At 33.9% G+C, this 12,598-nt stretch overlaps 1 protein-coding gene across 3 annotated transcripts in view; it reads left to right on the forward strand.

Moving 5' to 3' along the window:
- Nucleotides 1-12,598, forward strand: part of LOC129264416 (sodium- and chloride-dependent GABA transporter 2-like) — a 73,081-nt gene that overhangs the window by 52,720 nt on the left and 7,763 nt on the right. For 2 of the 3 annotated variants that reach the window (XM_064102683.1, XM_064102682.1), the window contains 6 exons: nt 2,866-3,003; nt 4,050-4,152; nt 5,244-5,356; nt 6,835-7,008; nt 9,098-9,197; nt 11,804-11,925. In XM_064102683.1, the coding sequence (XP_063958753.1) occupies nt 2,866-3,003; nt 4,050-4,152; nt 5,244-5,356; nt 6,835-7,008; nt 9,098-9,197; nt 11,804-11,922 (747 nt within the window). In that variant the 3' untranslated portion in view covers nt 11,923-11,925. Of the gene's footprint in view, nt 1-2,865; nt 3,004-4,049; nt 4,153-5,243; nt 5,357-6,834; nt 7,009-9,097; nt 11,780-11,803; nt 11,926-12,598 lie in introns of those variants that run through there. The other variant, XM_064102684.1, reaches the window with a different exon arrangement.

A 12,598-nucleotide genomic window follows, 5' to 3' on the forward strand; every position in this document is an offset into this window, starting at 1 on the left:
GATGTACTTTTTGCCCCAACAGTCATCACTACGTGTTTAGAGTCCGATTTGTGCAAGGTGTGGGAGGTGGGGCCATACCAATGATGTACATGTAGGTAAAGGTAAAACCGACGTCCATGACATATAACAGTTAAAATATCACTGTACTTGTTAAGGGGTTCAATTCAGGGAACACTTGCCAAGGGTATCGTTTTGTTTCCAATACTTGTTAAGGGTAGGGTTTCACACGCCAATACAATAGGGGTGCAGTTTCAGAATATAGAAAATACTTGTTTAGGGTGCTTTTCGAGATCCCATGGTCGCGTATGGTATCCACCCGTCAAAGGAAGTAGCCCCCCCCCCCCCCCCCCCCCCCGGGAGAGGAATGGGTGCTGAGGTCAACAAAACAGAGCATCCACAACAATGGACTTTGGTGCCTCGAAGCCCCATCAATAGTATTTACAACTTCATATTCTACCCAAAGCCCCCAAACAACAAATGATAACGATAATATTGCTGAATAAGAAATATCTGTCTCCAAACAAGTGAATATAAGCAATCCATCACGGTACTTGTGAAGCGTATTATTCATTCAGCCAATCACTATCTGAGTACCACATAATATTACCACTGAATAATCTCATTTTCAATTTTGCTTTGCAGATAAAAGTTACCCCCCAATGTTATGACCTTAGTTTTGTTGCAATGTGAGACTATTTGCAGAGAGCAAAGTCCATTTTATTAATTTTAAAGGATTGTAAACGCAAATGAACAATGTTGATACTGGAATAGACCCAAAATGCACTTGCTGTAAATATCAATCTTGAACATTTGAGCAAGTAAAGTAGAAATTGATTATGGATGGCTCAAAGAACTTCATTATCAGTGTAAATTTGCTTTGAATAGTATCTATTGATGTTTGCTCTTTCTTTCCGTACTTCGATATTGATAAAATATATCTGTTTGTCAAATATAAACCCGGATTCCTGAACCTATAGAACTGTAAGATGAAATGACACATATGAATGATTTGCAAGTCACATCTTTCTTTCAATTGACAGTAAATTCACTTTTTTCAGTACAAATTTAATTTTCATCATTAGTTTTACTTCATTTTCATTAAATTTGTATAAAGGATTTTATTGATAATGAGGTAATGGTATTAACTAAAGTAATTTTTTGTAATCGTATCAGCGATGCACTTTATTACAATTTGGAAGAAAGTTTATACTACTACATTTGACTAAAAATGAAAATACAGTGTACATCAATCTTGTAGAGCACACATTTTGATTAGATGTTCAAGGTGCTTCAGAATATTAGAGACAGGGAAAAAACCCAATTCATCTAATACATTATCAAACTTTAGCAATAGAAAGCAATAAGTTGATTTCTGTCAAAAAGCACTCTTATGCAGGTATGTTTTCAGGTTGCCTTGGAAGGTCACGGTGGTGATCACTGATATCTTGATTCCCCCATGATTTCTTAGAAACTGGAACTTGTGAAAGATTAGATGCTGACCGGTAAATAAAGGTTCTCGAGGGTTAGAAGTTGTGTATCAAAGAGTTATTGTAACTGGAGTAAGTTCCATTGATCAATATGAAAGATCAAAAGAAGGATTTTGAAGGAGTATGGATCCTTCAGAGGCAACTAGAGAGGACTTTCATGTAATTAGCATCAAATTTATCTGTAGAATTGATTTTAAAGCCATTTGAAGTACAGATTGACCCTTTCGAAGGCTTGTATTTCTTTGAAACGCCACATTGTCTAGGTAATTAGAATGCACTTGTTTTCATAAGCTATCTACATCTGCTTGTTTTATGTGATTACTTCAGGAACATGAGATTGATAAGTACTGAGGTCAAGTTAAGATAATGTCCTTACAATCTGTGGTGTAGCCCCATTGCCCAAATCCAGGAAATTGCTTTCAACATTGTGCACTTGGTTTACACATAATTTAACATATAGGGGATATAAACTCTACTGGGTATTTATTTTCTTTCCTTTTTTTCTAATGCAATTTGTTTGAGTATATTCCTGTGGTAATATTCTCGCATCCAAAGAAAATAACTCAAACTTTTAACAATTCCTGAATAATGATAATCAATTTTTCTTATCATAAAGTACATTTCTGCATCACACAATGTAGTTTTGACCAATCACTAATCAGGATCTTAGTATAATGCATATAAAATACAAATGAAATACAAACCGAGATTCAACTGAAGTAATAATTTTGATCTATTTAGTTGCATATAATTATCAGGGTAAAATGAGGTTGTGGAGAATCAATGGATTCAAAATGTTAGTATATGTTTAGAATAAATTTTCTGTCTTAAAGTCAGCTTCCCACTTCTGCTGAATGTTTTGCAAAAAAATTGCCTGAAGTAGGAATTATGCATATATAGATGTGTGTGTGTCAAGTTTCAGGTCACATAACCAAAGTCAAAGATCATTGAACTTTGGCCATTTTGGAGGTAATTATTAGATTGCTGTGTTAACTTTCAAAGTTTATAGATATAATTCATAAAATGTGGATATAGGGGTACATGTAATTGAGTATCACTGACAAGTCTTGGGTCGCATGATCAAGGTCAAATGTCATTTATTGTCAATGAATGTAGTATTGTATCATTATATGAATGGTGTTTTTTGTGAATAATTATTTTATAGTAGTTTTCAAATTCAGCACTGCTGCTATATTGAATTGCGCGATGCAGGTGAGACTGCCAGAGGCGCTCCACTTGTTTGAAACGGAAAATCACTGTCTCTATTGTTGTTATTACCCATTATGATGTTCTTTCCTGTCATCTGGCCATTGTTTTTCTACTTTATATCAGTATTTGTAATTTCAAGTTGTGTTCTATTTCTGCTTTGTTTCTATAGTTTGTTGGTGTTGAAGGCTTGGTGACAGCATTCATCGATCTCTTCCCTAACTACTTGCTCAAAGGAAGTAGACGCGAATACTTTGCTTTCTTCACATGCCTGTTTTACTGCATAGCAGGTTTACCCATGGTTACATATGTAAGTATTTATTTATTTATTATCAATTCCGCAATCACAATACATACCACAATGATTTAGCAATATATGAATTAAAACATTACTTTATCACCCATTGCAAATAACAACAGGATTTCCCACACACGCATCTTCAAATATACTAACCAATTATGTTGAAAGAAATGATGGGACACATATGTTGCAAACTGTGATATTTGTGATTATTTCTACTAGTTCACTGCTCCTAATCAAGATCATTGATGTGAAAACTGGAAATTTCCTGTTTCCATGGATTGTAAGGAAACCTTAAGTCATTCACACAACATTACATTGCCGAACTTTTAGATTAGTTATCGGTACTTTGACACCATCCTGGAGGTTGACTGTCATCATTACATGGTGGTCACCGTGCTCATGCGTGAACTTTCAAAATGGAAGCTAAATAAAGTATTTTGTCATGTTTCGATCCCCACCCTAAAAATGTCTTGAATATTCTATTTTCATGAACTAGGGTGAAATTTGTATACCCTTTACACAGACTAGGCAGTTGATGTACATTTCTGTTTGCACACTGCACCCATCCCCCCCCCCCCTATAGCATATTCCTGCTAACAAGTGTATTTCCATGAAAAAAAAAAGGGTATATAGTATGTTCTGTAAGAAGTTCAATGGTAAACTGAAAGGTTTGACCATATTGGAGTTTACTGTTTCATTATCGTTAAAATTTTGAAAGAGAAATGGAAAACAAATAAATTGTGGTATATTAATCAAATATTCCATCAAAATAAGTTCATTTCAATTTTGGGACTTCAAGTATCAGAATACATTAATGTGTGTATATAGTCATACAGTGCTTTTACATTATTCTATACTTGACATTATAGCCTTGTAAAGTCCGAAACCCTATTTTTATGCGGTCTCTATTATTGGATTGTTTTGACATGTATTGCGGTCTGCCATATTGGTCTTTCCGGTACATTTATCTGCTAAAACTATCTAGTCTTGTAATCGATGAAGTGAAAAAATATTTGTGTTTACCTTGGAAACCTGTCATTTCCTTTGAACAGGGTGGAATGTATGTATTCCAGCTGTTTGATAACTATTCAGCCAGTGGCACTGCTCTTCTCTTTGTATCATTCTTTGAGAGTGTTGCAATAGGATGGGTGTATGGTGAGTATACATGATCCATGAAAAAACTTCCTACTTCCATTTAGAATATATCCCGTCATTTGGGATCATACTTTGGCATGGTATCCTATCTGGCACACACGCAACAAAGAAAAGTGCACGTGGGATAAGGGCAGTTTGCCCCCAAAATAACCCATGACCTAATAGCTTCTTGATTCAATACGACACAAGGAACTTTAGTAGGAATGCATTCCCTGAACCTCATCCTAAACAGGTTTGTTAAAGACGATGTAAAACCATGCATAACCTATATGAACTTTAATTAACCGTTTCATGGAATGGAATGGTATCAGTTCCTTATAACATAGGAAACAATCTTTCTATTCAGTTTGTATTTGAGCTTTATCTTCATTCTATCCATGAGAATTTCAGGACAGTCGTAATTAATTGGGCTACCCTACTATTTTACAATGGTTATTTCACCGGGGGGGGGGGGGGGGGGCAGTCAAATATATTGCTGTACATACGCGTGACCGAGGAATTTTACAATGGTTATTTTCATGTTGCGGTGCCACATCCCCTCTCCCCATACTCCTGTTTGTTGCTTCCAAGTGGATTAGTCTCCAGACTTTGAAATGGAAGGCTGTGAGTTTGAATCCCAGCAATCGCTAATAATTTCGTACAGCAAGATATTGTTCCACTCGAGCAAGGTGAGATGAATGGGTACCTGGTGGGATTTATTCCTTTGAATGCTTAGAGCCTATATGGCGGCTCAGCTACGTACAGCCAGGGTAATAATATAATACCAAGTATCAGAGCATCGGTGGTTGAATATATGCATATAGTAACTGTGCTAGATAAATGGAAATAATATTCTACCAATTTTTAATCATTGAATAATCTGCATTTATACAGTGCTTTGTACATAAGAATACTATTGAATACTCTACTCTTTATATTTCTATGGTTAGAAAAACTACAATGATAATGCACCAGACTTTTAATATTCATAAGGAAAATAAAGTAAAGCACTCTTTCCAGTTTATTTGATATACCATCCATATCCTACCCCTGCATATTCTTTGAATGATTGATGCAATCTATTTTCTCTCTCTTAATTTGTATGTATCTAGGTGCGGATAGGTTTATAGGCAATTTCCGCACAATGAATGACTTCAAAGGGCTATTTTGTTGTGGCCAATATCTGAAGATAACATGGCTAATAACCACTCCATGCTTTGCTATGGTAAGTTTATGATCGTCATTGTGTCTTCGAAAGATTTATAATTGTACCCTCCACCCCCCCCCCTCAAAAAAGGAAAAATTATGATAGAGAGAGGAGTGAGAAAAATAGTACTGCAATGTGTAGCTTTACTAGTACATAGTTTATCTACTAAATTGTATTCACCATTAAATGTCTAAATTTTATTTATTTTGTAAGTCAAGTGACCTATCTTTCCAGGAGTCCATACTATTTTCCTTGAATAAAAGGAAAAATCTAATAAGTAGGAGATAATACACATATTCAGTCATTCGTTTAAATTTTATTAAAAACATCTTCAGTGTGATGAAACATTGATTAGCACACTCACAGATTGAGGTAAAATGGTAATGGTAAAAATGACAAATGGTAGTGATTTTTTTTATCTGACTGCTATTAAAGAAAGCATGAATGCTTGTAAGCAAGCAACCAGAGGACCAAGGGCTTAAGGTCCTCTCAGAGGAACCTGGTAATGAAGATAAATGCCATACCAAAGGACACCAGTGCACCTAGTGGGAATCGAACCCGGGTCACGGGAATCCGAAACCCGCGCTTTACCGACTGAGCTGCATAAGGAAGGAATACAATTTTTAAAATGAAGAGAGTATGATTACAAAAAATATTCTAGTTATTTACAAATAATAAGAAATGAAAACAAGTGGCAAAATTAAACCATTAAAGGTCAAGTCCACCCCAGAAAAATGTTGATTTGAAAAAACAGAGAAAAATCAAAAAAGCATTATGCTGAAAATTTCATCAAAATCGGATGTAAAATAAGAAAGTTATGACATTTTAAAGTTTCGCTTATTTTTCACAAAACAGTGATATGCACAACTCAGTGCATGCAAATATGACAGTCGATGATGTCACTCACTCACTATTTCTTTTGTTTTTTATTGTTTGAATTATACAATATTTCATTTTTACAGATTTAACAATAAGGACCAACTTGATTGAATCATATACATGTACTATTAAACAATGCTAATTGCACATGTTCAGGGAGGAATTAATTGTTGTTTCACACGACAACAGGGAGAAAATTTGAATATTTCATATAATAAAATATAAAAGAAATAGTGAGTGAGTGATGTCATCAGTCTCCTCATTTGCATACCGACAAGGATGTGAATATCACTGTTTTGTAAAATTAAGGGAAACTTTGAAATGTCACAACTTTCTTATTCTACATCCGATTTTAATGAAATTTTCAGTGCTTTGCTTGTGGGATTTTTCTCATTTTATTCGAATCAACTTTTTGTTGGGGTGGACTTGTCCTTTAAGATACAGTATTCACAACCAAAAAACATGATACTGTAGTTATCTACAATATTAATATCTGATTTTCAATTTTTTTTTTTTGAGAATTGTATTCACAAACTTTTATCACTTACTATGCATTTAAAAATAAAAAATCCAGATCTCCCATCATATTTATTTATGACCTTGTTTTTCAATTTTAGGCAATTTTCATCTTCAGTCTTGTGAAATACACACCTGTGACGTACAATGATGTATACGTGTATCCATGGTGGGGATATATGCTAGGATGGATGATGGCTGTATCATCTATGATCTGCCCTCCAAGTTACTTCTGCTACCAACTTATCTTTAACAGCAAAGGCTCACTCAAAGAGGTATGAATAGTTTGACAATTAGTACGTGGATCCCCCCCCCTTTTTTTTTTATGTACCTCATTGTAATGCCTCCTGCTAAACTTAAAATTTTTTGATAAAGATGATAGGAATTCCACTTAAGTTCAGCATAAATTCTTTTACTTGTTTGGATGGAGATTTCATTCCGCTTGGGTATTTGTTAAAAAGAGTTTTCAATGTATTGTCGAGTACTGCTATCTTCAAAAGGAGTACATACAGACCCAGTATAAATACGTCCTAAATCTTTGATATGTATTTCAAAACTTGGAAAATTTGATGAAATTGACAGTGGTTTTGATGGAGTAACGGGAGTTTAGACTTACTTTGTAATTCAATAATGTATATCAGAAGCCCTAGTTTATTGGCTGTCTTATTCTACCCGACTTCCAATATGGTAAACTTCAAAGACACATGAACATAAACTACATAAACTTACATTATATATATATATATATATATATATATATGTATATATATATAATGTGATGACAAGTTTACTTGTATAATGTATAAGTTTGTATAATGTATAAGTTTACTTGTATAATGTTTACTTATATAATATATTTATATATATATAAATTTATTATATTTGGCATATACAGGCACCGTAATAACTCTTTGCAGAGTTTTGTGGAAATTAAATGGAACTTCATTTTGAATGTGCAACGTTCATAATCATCATTCATAATTAGGTTAAAATGGTTGACCCTTTCATTGATAAAGTTGGGCAAAATTGAATTGATAATAATAAATCTACAGAAATATGATTTATTTTAAAATAGTAACATGACAAGTTACATACCTACATAGAAGCAATGTTGAAGTATTGATCCACTTTAAACATAGCTACCTCATCTCAAGTCACTAGTACATGAGGATTCTATCAGCATACCGATCTAACTCTAGATAGTATCACTTACAAGTCATTAATACTTCAATGTTGTTCGATGTCATGTTCTATGTTGGTACCACCCAGCATACTTCATCGGCCATCATCCCATGATCAACGTCATCTATCATTTATTCCTCGGGACAAGAAAGCATTCCCACAAAACACATTGCAACTCAAATGTCAATTATGACGTTGACCTTGTCTAGCTGTGCTTTTGTTCACAAATAGCTACAAATGGATACTTCGACACTACATGAGAGGCTCTGAGAAATATGATTGTATTAATCACTTACCCTTGATCCCCTTTTATATATTTTACTTTTTTAACTCTTTGCACGCTGAATGAATTTTGGGGGATGAAAATGACAATTGTTCCATGTTATTTTCTTTAATTCAAGATATCCATATTGCACCATTGATACTTATTATTATTATATAGATGTTATCCAAGTACTAGTGCCTTTTATTAGGTTATCTAATTTGAAGGTAGGGGAGAAAACTAATTATTACAATTGTTGAATTCAATTGTACGAATGTGCAAAATTGCAACATCAGCGCGCAAAGGTTCAGATTAATATCAGTTGCTTGTTGATACATCGATCTTGGAAACCGACCATACTAAAAAGCTAATATCAACAAGTGCATATGTCTTGACTTTTGGGATATATCTATCACCTTGTGCCAATCTTGAGTAACGGTAAATAGGCCTATCAAAGTCTCAGTTGGCTTGTTTAGGCTGTATTACAGACCACTATACTAGTGAGGGTAGTGGCCCTAGGTACGTCTGATCAGATATGATGAGGAAGCTATGTAGGATGGTACTGCGCTGTTGATTTGAAGGCCAAAGCTTTTCAAATGCATGACTGATGACCCCCGCCTTGTGCTTAAATTCGATTCTCAATAACTTGTATTTTATCAGCTAGAGTTAAATTCTGATATTGTCTGGCTTCTAATGCAAAGGTTGTCAAGATTTGATTATACTAATAGCAATATAATGTTCCCTGCCATCATATTAAACAGGGAACGTATTGGGTATCTCAAGCAGAGGAAGGATCACTGGTCGCTTGTAATGTTGTGTATAACTTTTTTTTATGAAATCTTACCCCATGTTCATCTCCGATGTTTGCTATGTTTGTTATACTGTATGTGATAGACACTTGATACATTTATTATTTACAGCGCTGGGCTTTATTGACTACTCCGAGGCTGACCCATCTGAGAAGTAATAATGCCATAGAGGAAGTCCCTGATCTGGAGTTGACCAAGGTCGATGCTCATGGTGAGAACGGAACCAATCTTCCACCTTCCTACGAGGAAGTGGCAGAGATGAATGGTGATACCAACCTCCAAGATGTAGACCTTAATGTATAAGATTCTATAGGTCTCAAGATGGTGGAGTCCGGGATCTGTGGGAGCAGGGGCATCCACTTCAATGAATACAAATCTGGGAAACAATAAGAGACAAGTCTTAAAAAATATGCCAAAGTCGGAAGGCATGTACAAAATGTGAATCAAGTTGCTCCCGTACAGGGAGTTTCCGACATGACAAAAGAAAAATGTATTTTTCTCTCTTTCAGAACAAGATATTGCAAATCAACGACCAACATTATCTTTCTTTCTTTAGCACTAAAGCATGATATATGTGTGCTTGACACCATGTATTTATTTCCCAACAAAAAGAAAAGAATTATTGGGAAATAATAGTCAACATAAACAATTTACAAGTTGTACATGATGATATAGAACACCCCTGATGAACTCCCAATCCACTGTCTTCAGTGTATGACTTTTGGAATAATGCAGGGGTCTTAGAAAGTATAGTGCGGTGCTATGTAGAGCTGATCATATAAATGCTTCTAAATGTGAAGAAAGAACCAAGAAAGTGACAAGAAGATGTGATTTAATTATGTGGATCAGAAATGTTTGATAAATACTCATTCTGCTCATGCCTATTCATATGTAAACATATTATGCAATTCAGTGCTCTACTTAATATAAGCCACTGCGAGATAACAATTCTATAAACTTACTGACTTTTCATTTTGTCAATGTAAGGGATTCTCTTTTTAAATTGTACTTAAGAAAATTTCAAGAATCTGCAATAAAAATTCTTATGCATTTTCTTGTTTGTTTTTTAATCGACGGTTTAAAGGTATGCATTTACAATTATTGGAAAGCGAGACCTTTAATATCTCAGTGTGTCATTTTGAAATAAGTGGACCAAAGTTCATTTAAAATAATGCAAAATAAACTAGTTGTTAATGATATGTATACTAATAAATTGTCTCCTGAATTAACTTTAAACTACAGGGTATTCTGTAAATCTTCTTTGAAAAAATGTTTAACAGACTATTTCAATCTTTATATTGAAATTTCCTATACACTAAAGAATGGGACTAATCACAACTGAATTCTTATATATTTAGGATATTTTGAATTCAGTTAATTAATATGATGAGAATGAGATTGTTCTAAGCATCAACAAAAATCATGATGAAAATATCACAGTAGTAATTAGGCAAATTATTAAGAAACATCTTAAGAACAAGATCAAACAGAAAGGCAATTGAAGAGATTTTTAAAAACTTTGGAGGAATGAGTCGGGTGTTCTTTTTTATTCATGAAACTGATCAACTGAACTTTGACTGACAATGATATGCCCATGAATGATAATCTTATGATAGTAGAGATTGTTTTGCCAAAGAGGACAATTATCTACTAATACTATTTAAACATCTGATTACATTGACAATTGGCTTTTAGTGGGTATTGCATCCAAAGAAGCAGAATGTCTGATGAATATGTGAAATCAAAATTGTATCCTTCTTATTTGTATATTTTGACAGTGTTTTTTCAAACATTTCTACACTACAAGATAATATTGCTGCAAAAAATGGAATAGAATATGAATGTGAAACAATGCATGAAAAATCAGGGGGCAGGGCCAGTGTATTGTAAGGGGGGGGGGGGACTACTTTAAAGTAGCCTTCTTCTCAATTGGATGTGGGAAACGAGATGTCTCTCTTTGATTCTCTTCTTTCTTCATTTTTCTTAACATCTTTTTACCCCTTTGGATTTTTAATATCCTCACTTGAAAAAAAACTCATAAAAGGTGGCTGCCCCGCCCCTTGTACGGCCAACCTTGGAATAAAGATGAGGCTATGAAATATATGAAGACTATTTTCGATTTGGGAAATGTTCAGGTCACAATATGACCAATGTATATGATATCTCTGTATAAAGGTTATATAGAAATGTGTATGATTGTTTGTGATAATTACTGAAATAGCAAATAATTTGTGTAATTTTTGTATATGTTTGGTGGATGTGCACTCTATATATTTTTAATACAAGAAATATGGTTTTATAATGGTTTCTCTTCTATCCTATGAAATCATATTTTAGGTCAGCTCATGGTCTTAATTCAGGATGGAAGAATTATTAATACAATTTTGTTTATTCATATAATTTTTTTTTTACATTTCTCTTTTGTTAGTTACAGAGTCCAATTTAAAGCTTTTAAATATAAACATACATTTATTTGAAATTATGTTCACAAGATAACTATTTCTCACTAATTGAAGATTGATTGGAATGTATTTAAACTGAAGTGTGTTCAATGAGACTAACCATTTATAAATACGTACATGCTTCCAAACATAAGGAGCATACATCAGAGATGTGTTCTAAGTATATTTTCATACCATATTTACTTTCAGAGGCTGTGAAAAAAAAGTACAGGTTATTACCTCATGCGAGAATAATTTAACAATCTGAAAGCAGTTCTCTTTTTCAAAACTTCATTTTCTTTCCTCTCTTGTCAAAGAAACAACCAAAGAAATGTGATGACATTCAATGTTTAAACAATGTTTGTTTTGTGACTAGGTGAAAGAGAGAGTATATATTTGGTGACCTGTGGAATGTGTGCTCTGTGTTCTGTACAGACATCTTATCAGTATATACCTCCACAAGATCAACTATTCCAACCAATCTCACTGCCTTAAGATGTAGGTTCCCATTCATTATCGTCCCTTTCTTCATTGCACAAACCTGCTTCAAAGTAAAGAAATCAAATCATTTCTTGGCCAATGCTTGGCATAAATCACTCTTCACACTACGTATAAACAGGCTTTTTTTATGTCATGAAATCACATGATTTTAAAATCCGCGTTCAAAGCAAATTTATTTCAAGTTACCCCCTCCTTCGAAGAATGGACATGAACAAAATCAATAAAAAGCCATAAAGCCATTTTGAATCTCTCTTTATGGCTACTAGAATCCAATATTTGACACTTACTTGATTGGTAACTTTCAAGAGTGAGACATGTATCCTTTCTTCCAAGCTGCTGAGATCATTTCTAACAAGAAAGATTTTACAAGCTGCTGAGATCGTTTCTAATAAGAAAGATTCACATTGTAATATGAATTCATGATACAATACCACCATACTCATTGTTGCCAGTTTGCTTCACTTAAGTCCATCTTATATCTGATCAATATTTATCCCCATCACCCTCATAGTGTCAGTAGTCTGTATTTGCCCAAAGTAAATATAAATTAATTCTCACATGTGATTTCATACTTTCAAATGGTAAATTTAAGATAGCAACCATTTTTAAGTCATTAATAATGTCTTTCTTATGCTGTGTGCAATGGAACATGAATGCTGTTTGAAACGTC

The sequence above is a fragment of the Lytechinus pictus genome, chromosome 7 (genome assembly GCF_037042905.1).
Source record: "Lytechinus pictus isolate F3 Inbred chromosome 7, Lp3.0, whole genome shotgun sequence".
Taxonomy (NCBI): Eukaryota; Metazoa; Echinodermata; class Echinoidea; order Temnopleuroida; family Toxopneustidae; genus Lytechinus; species Lytechinus pictus.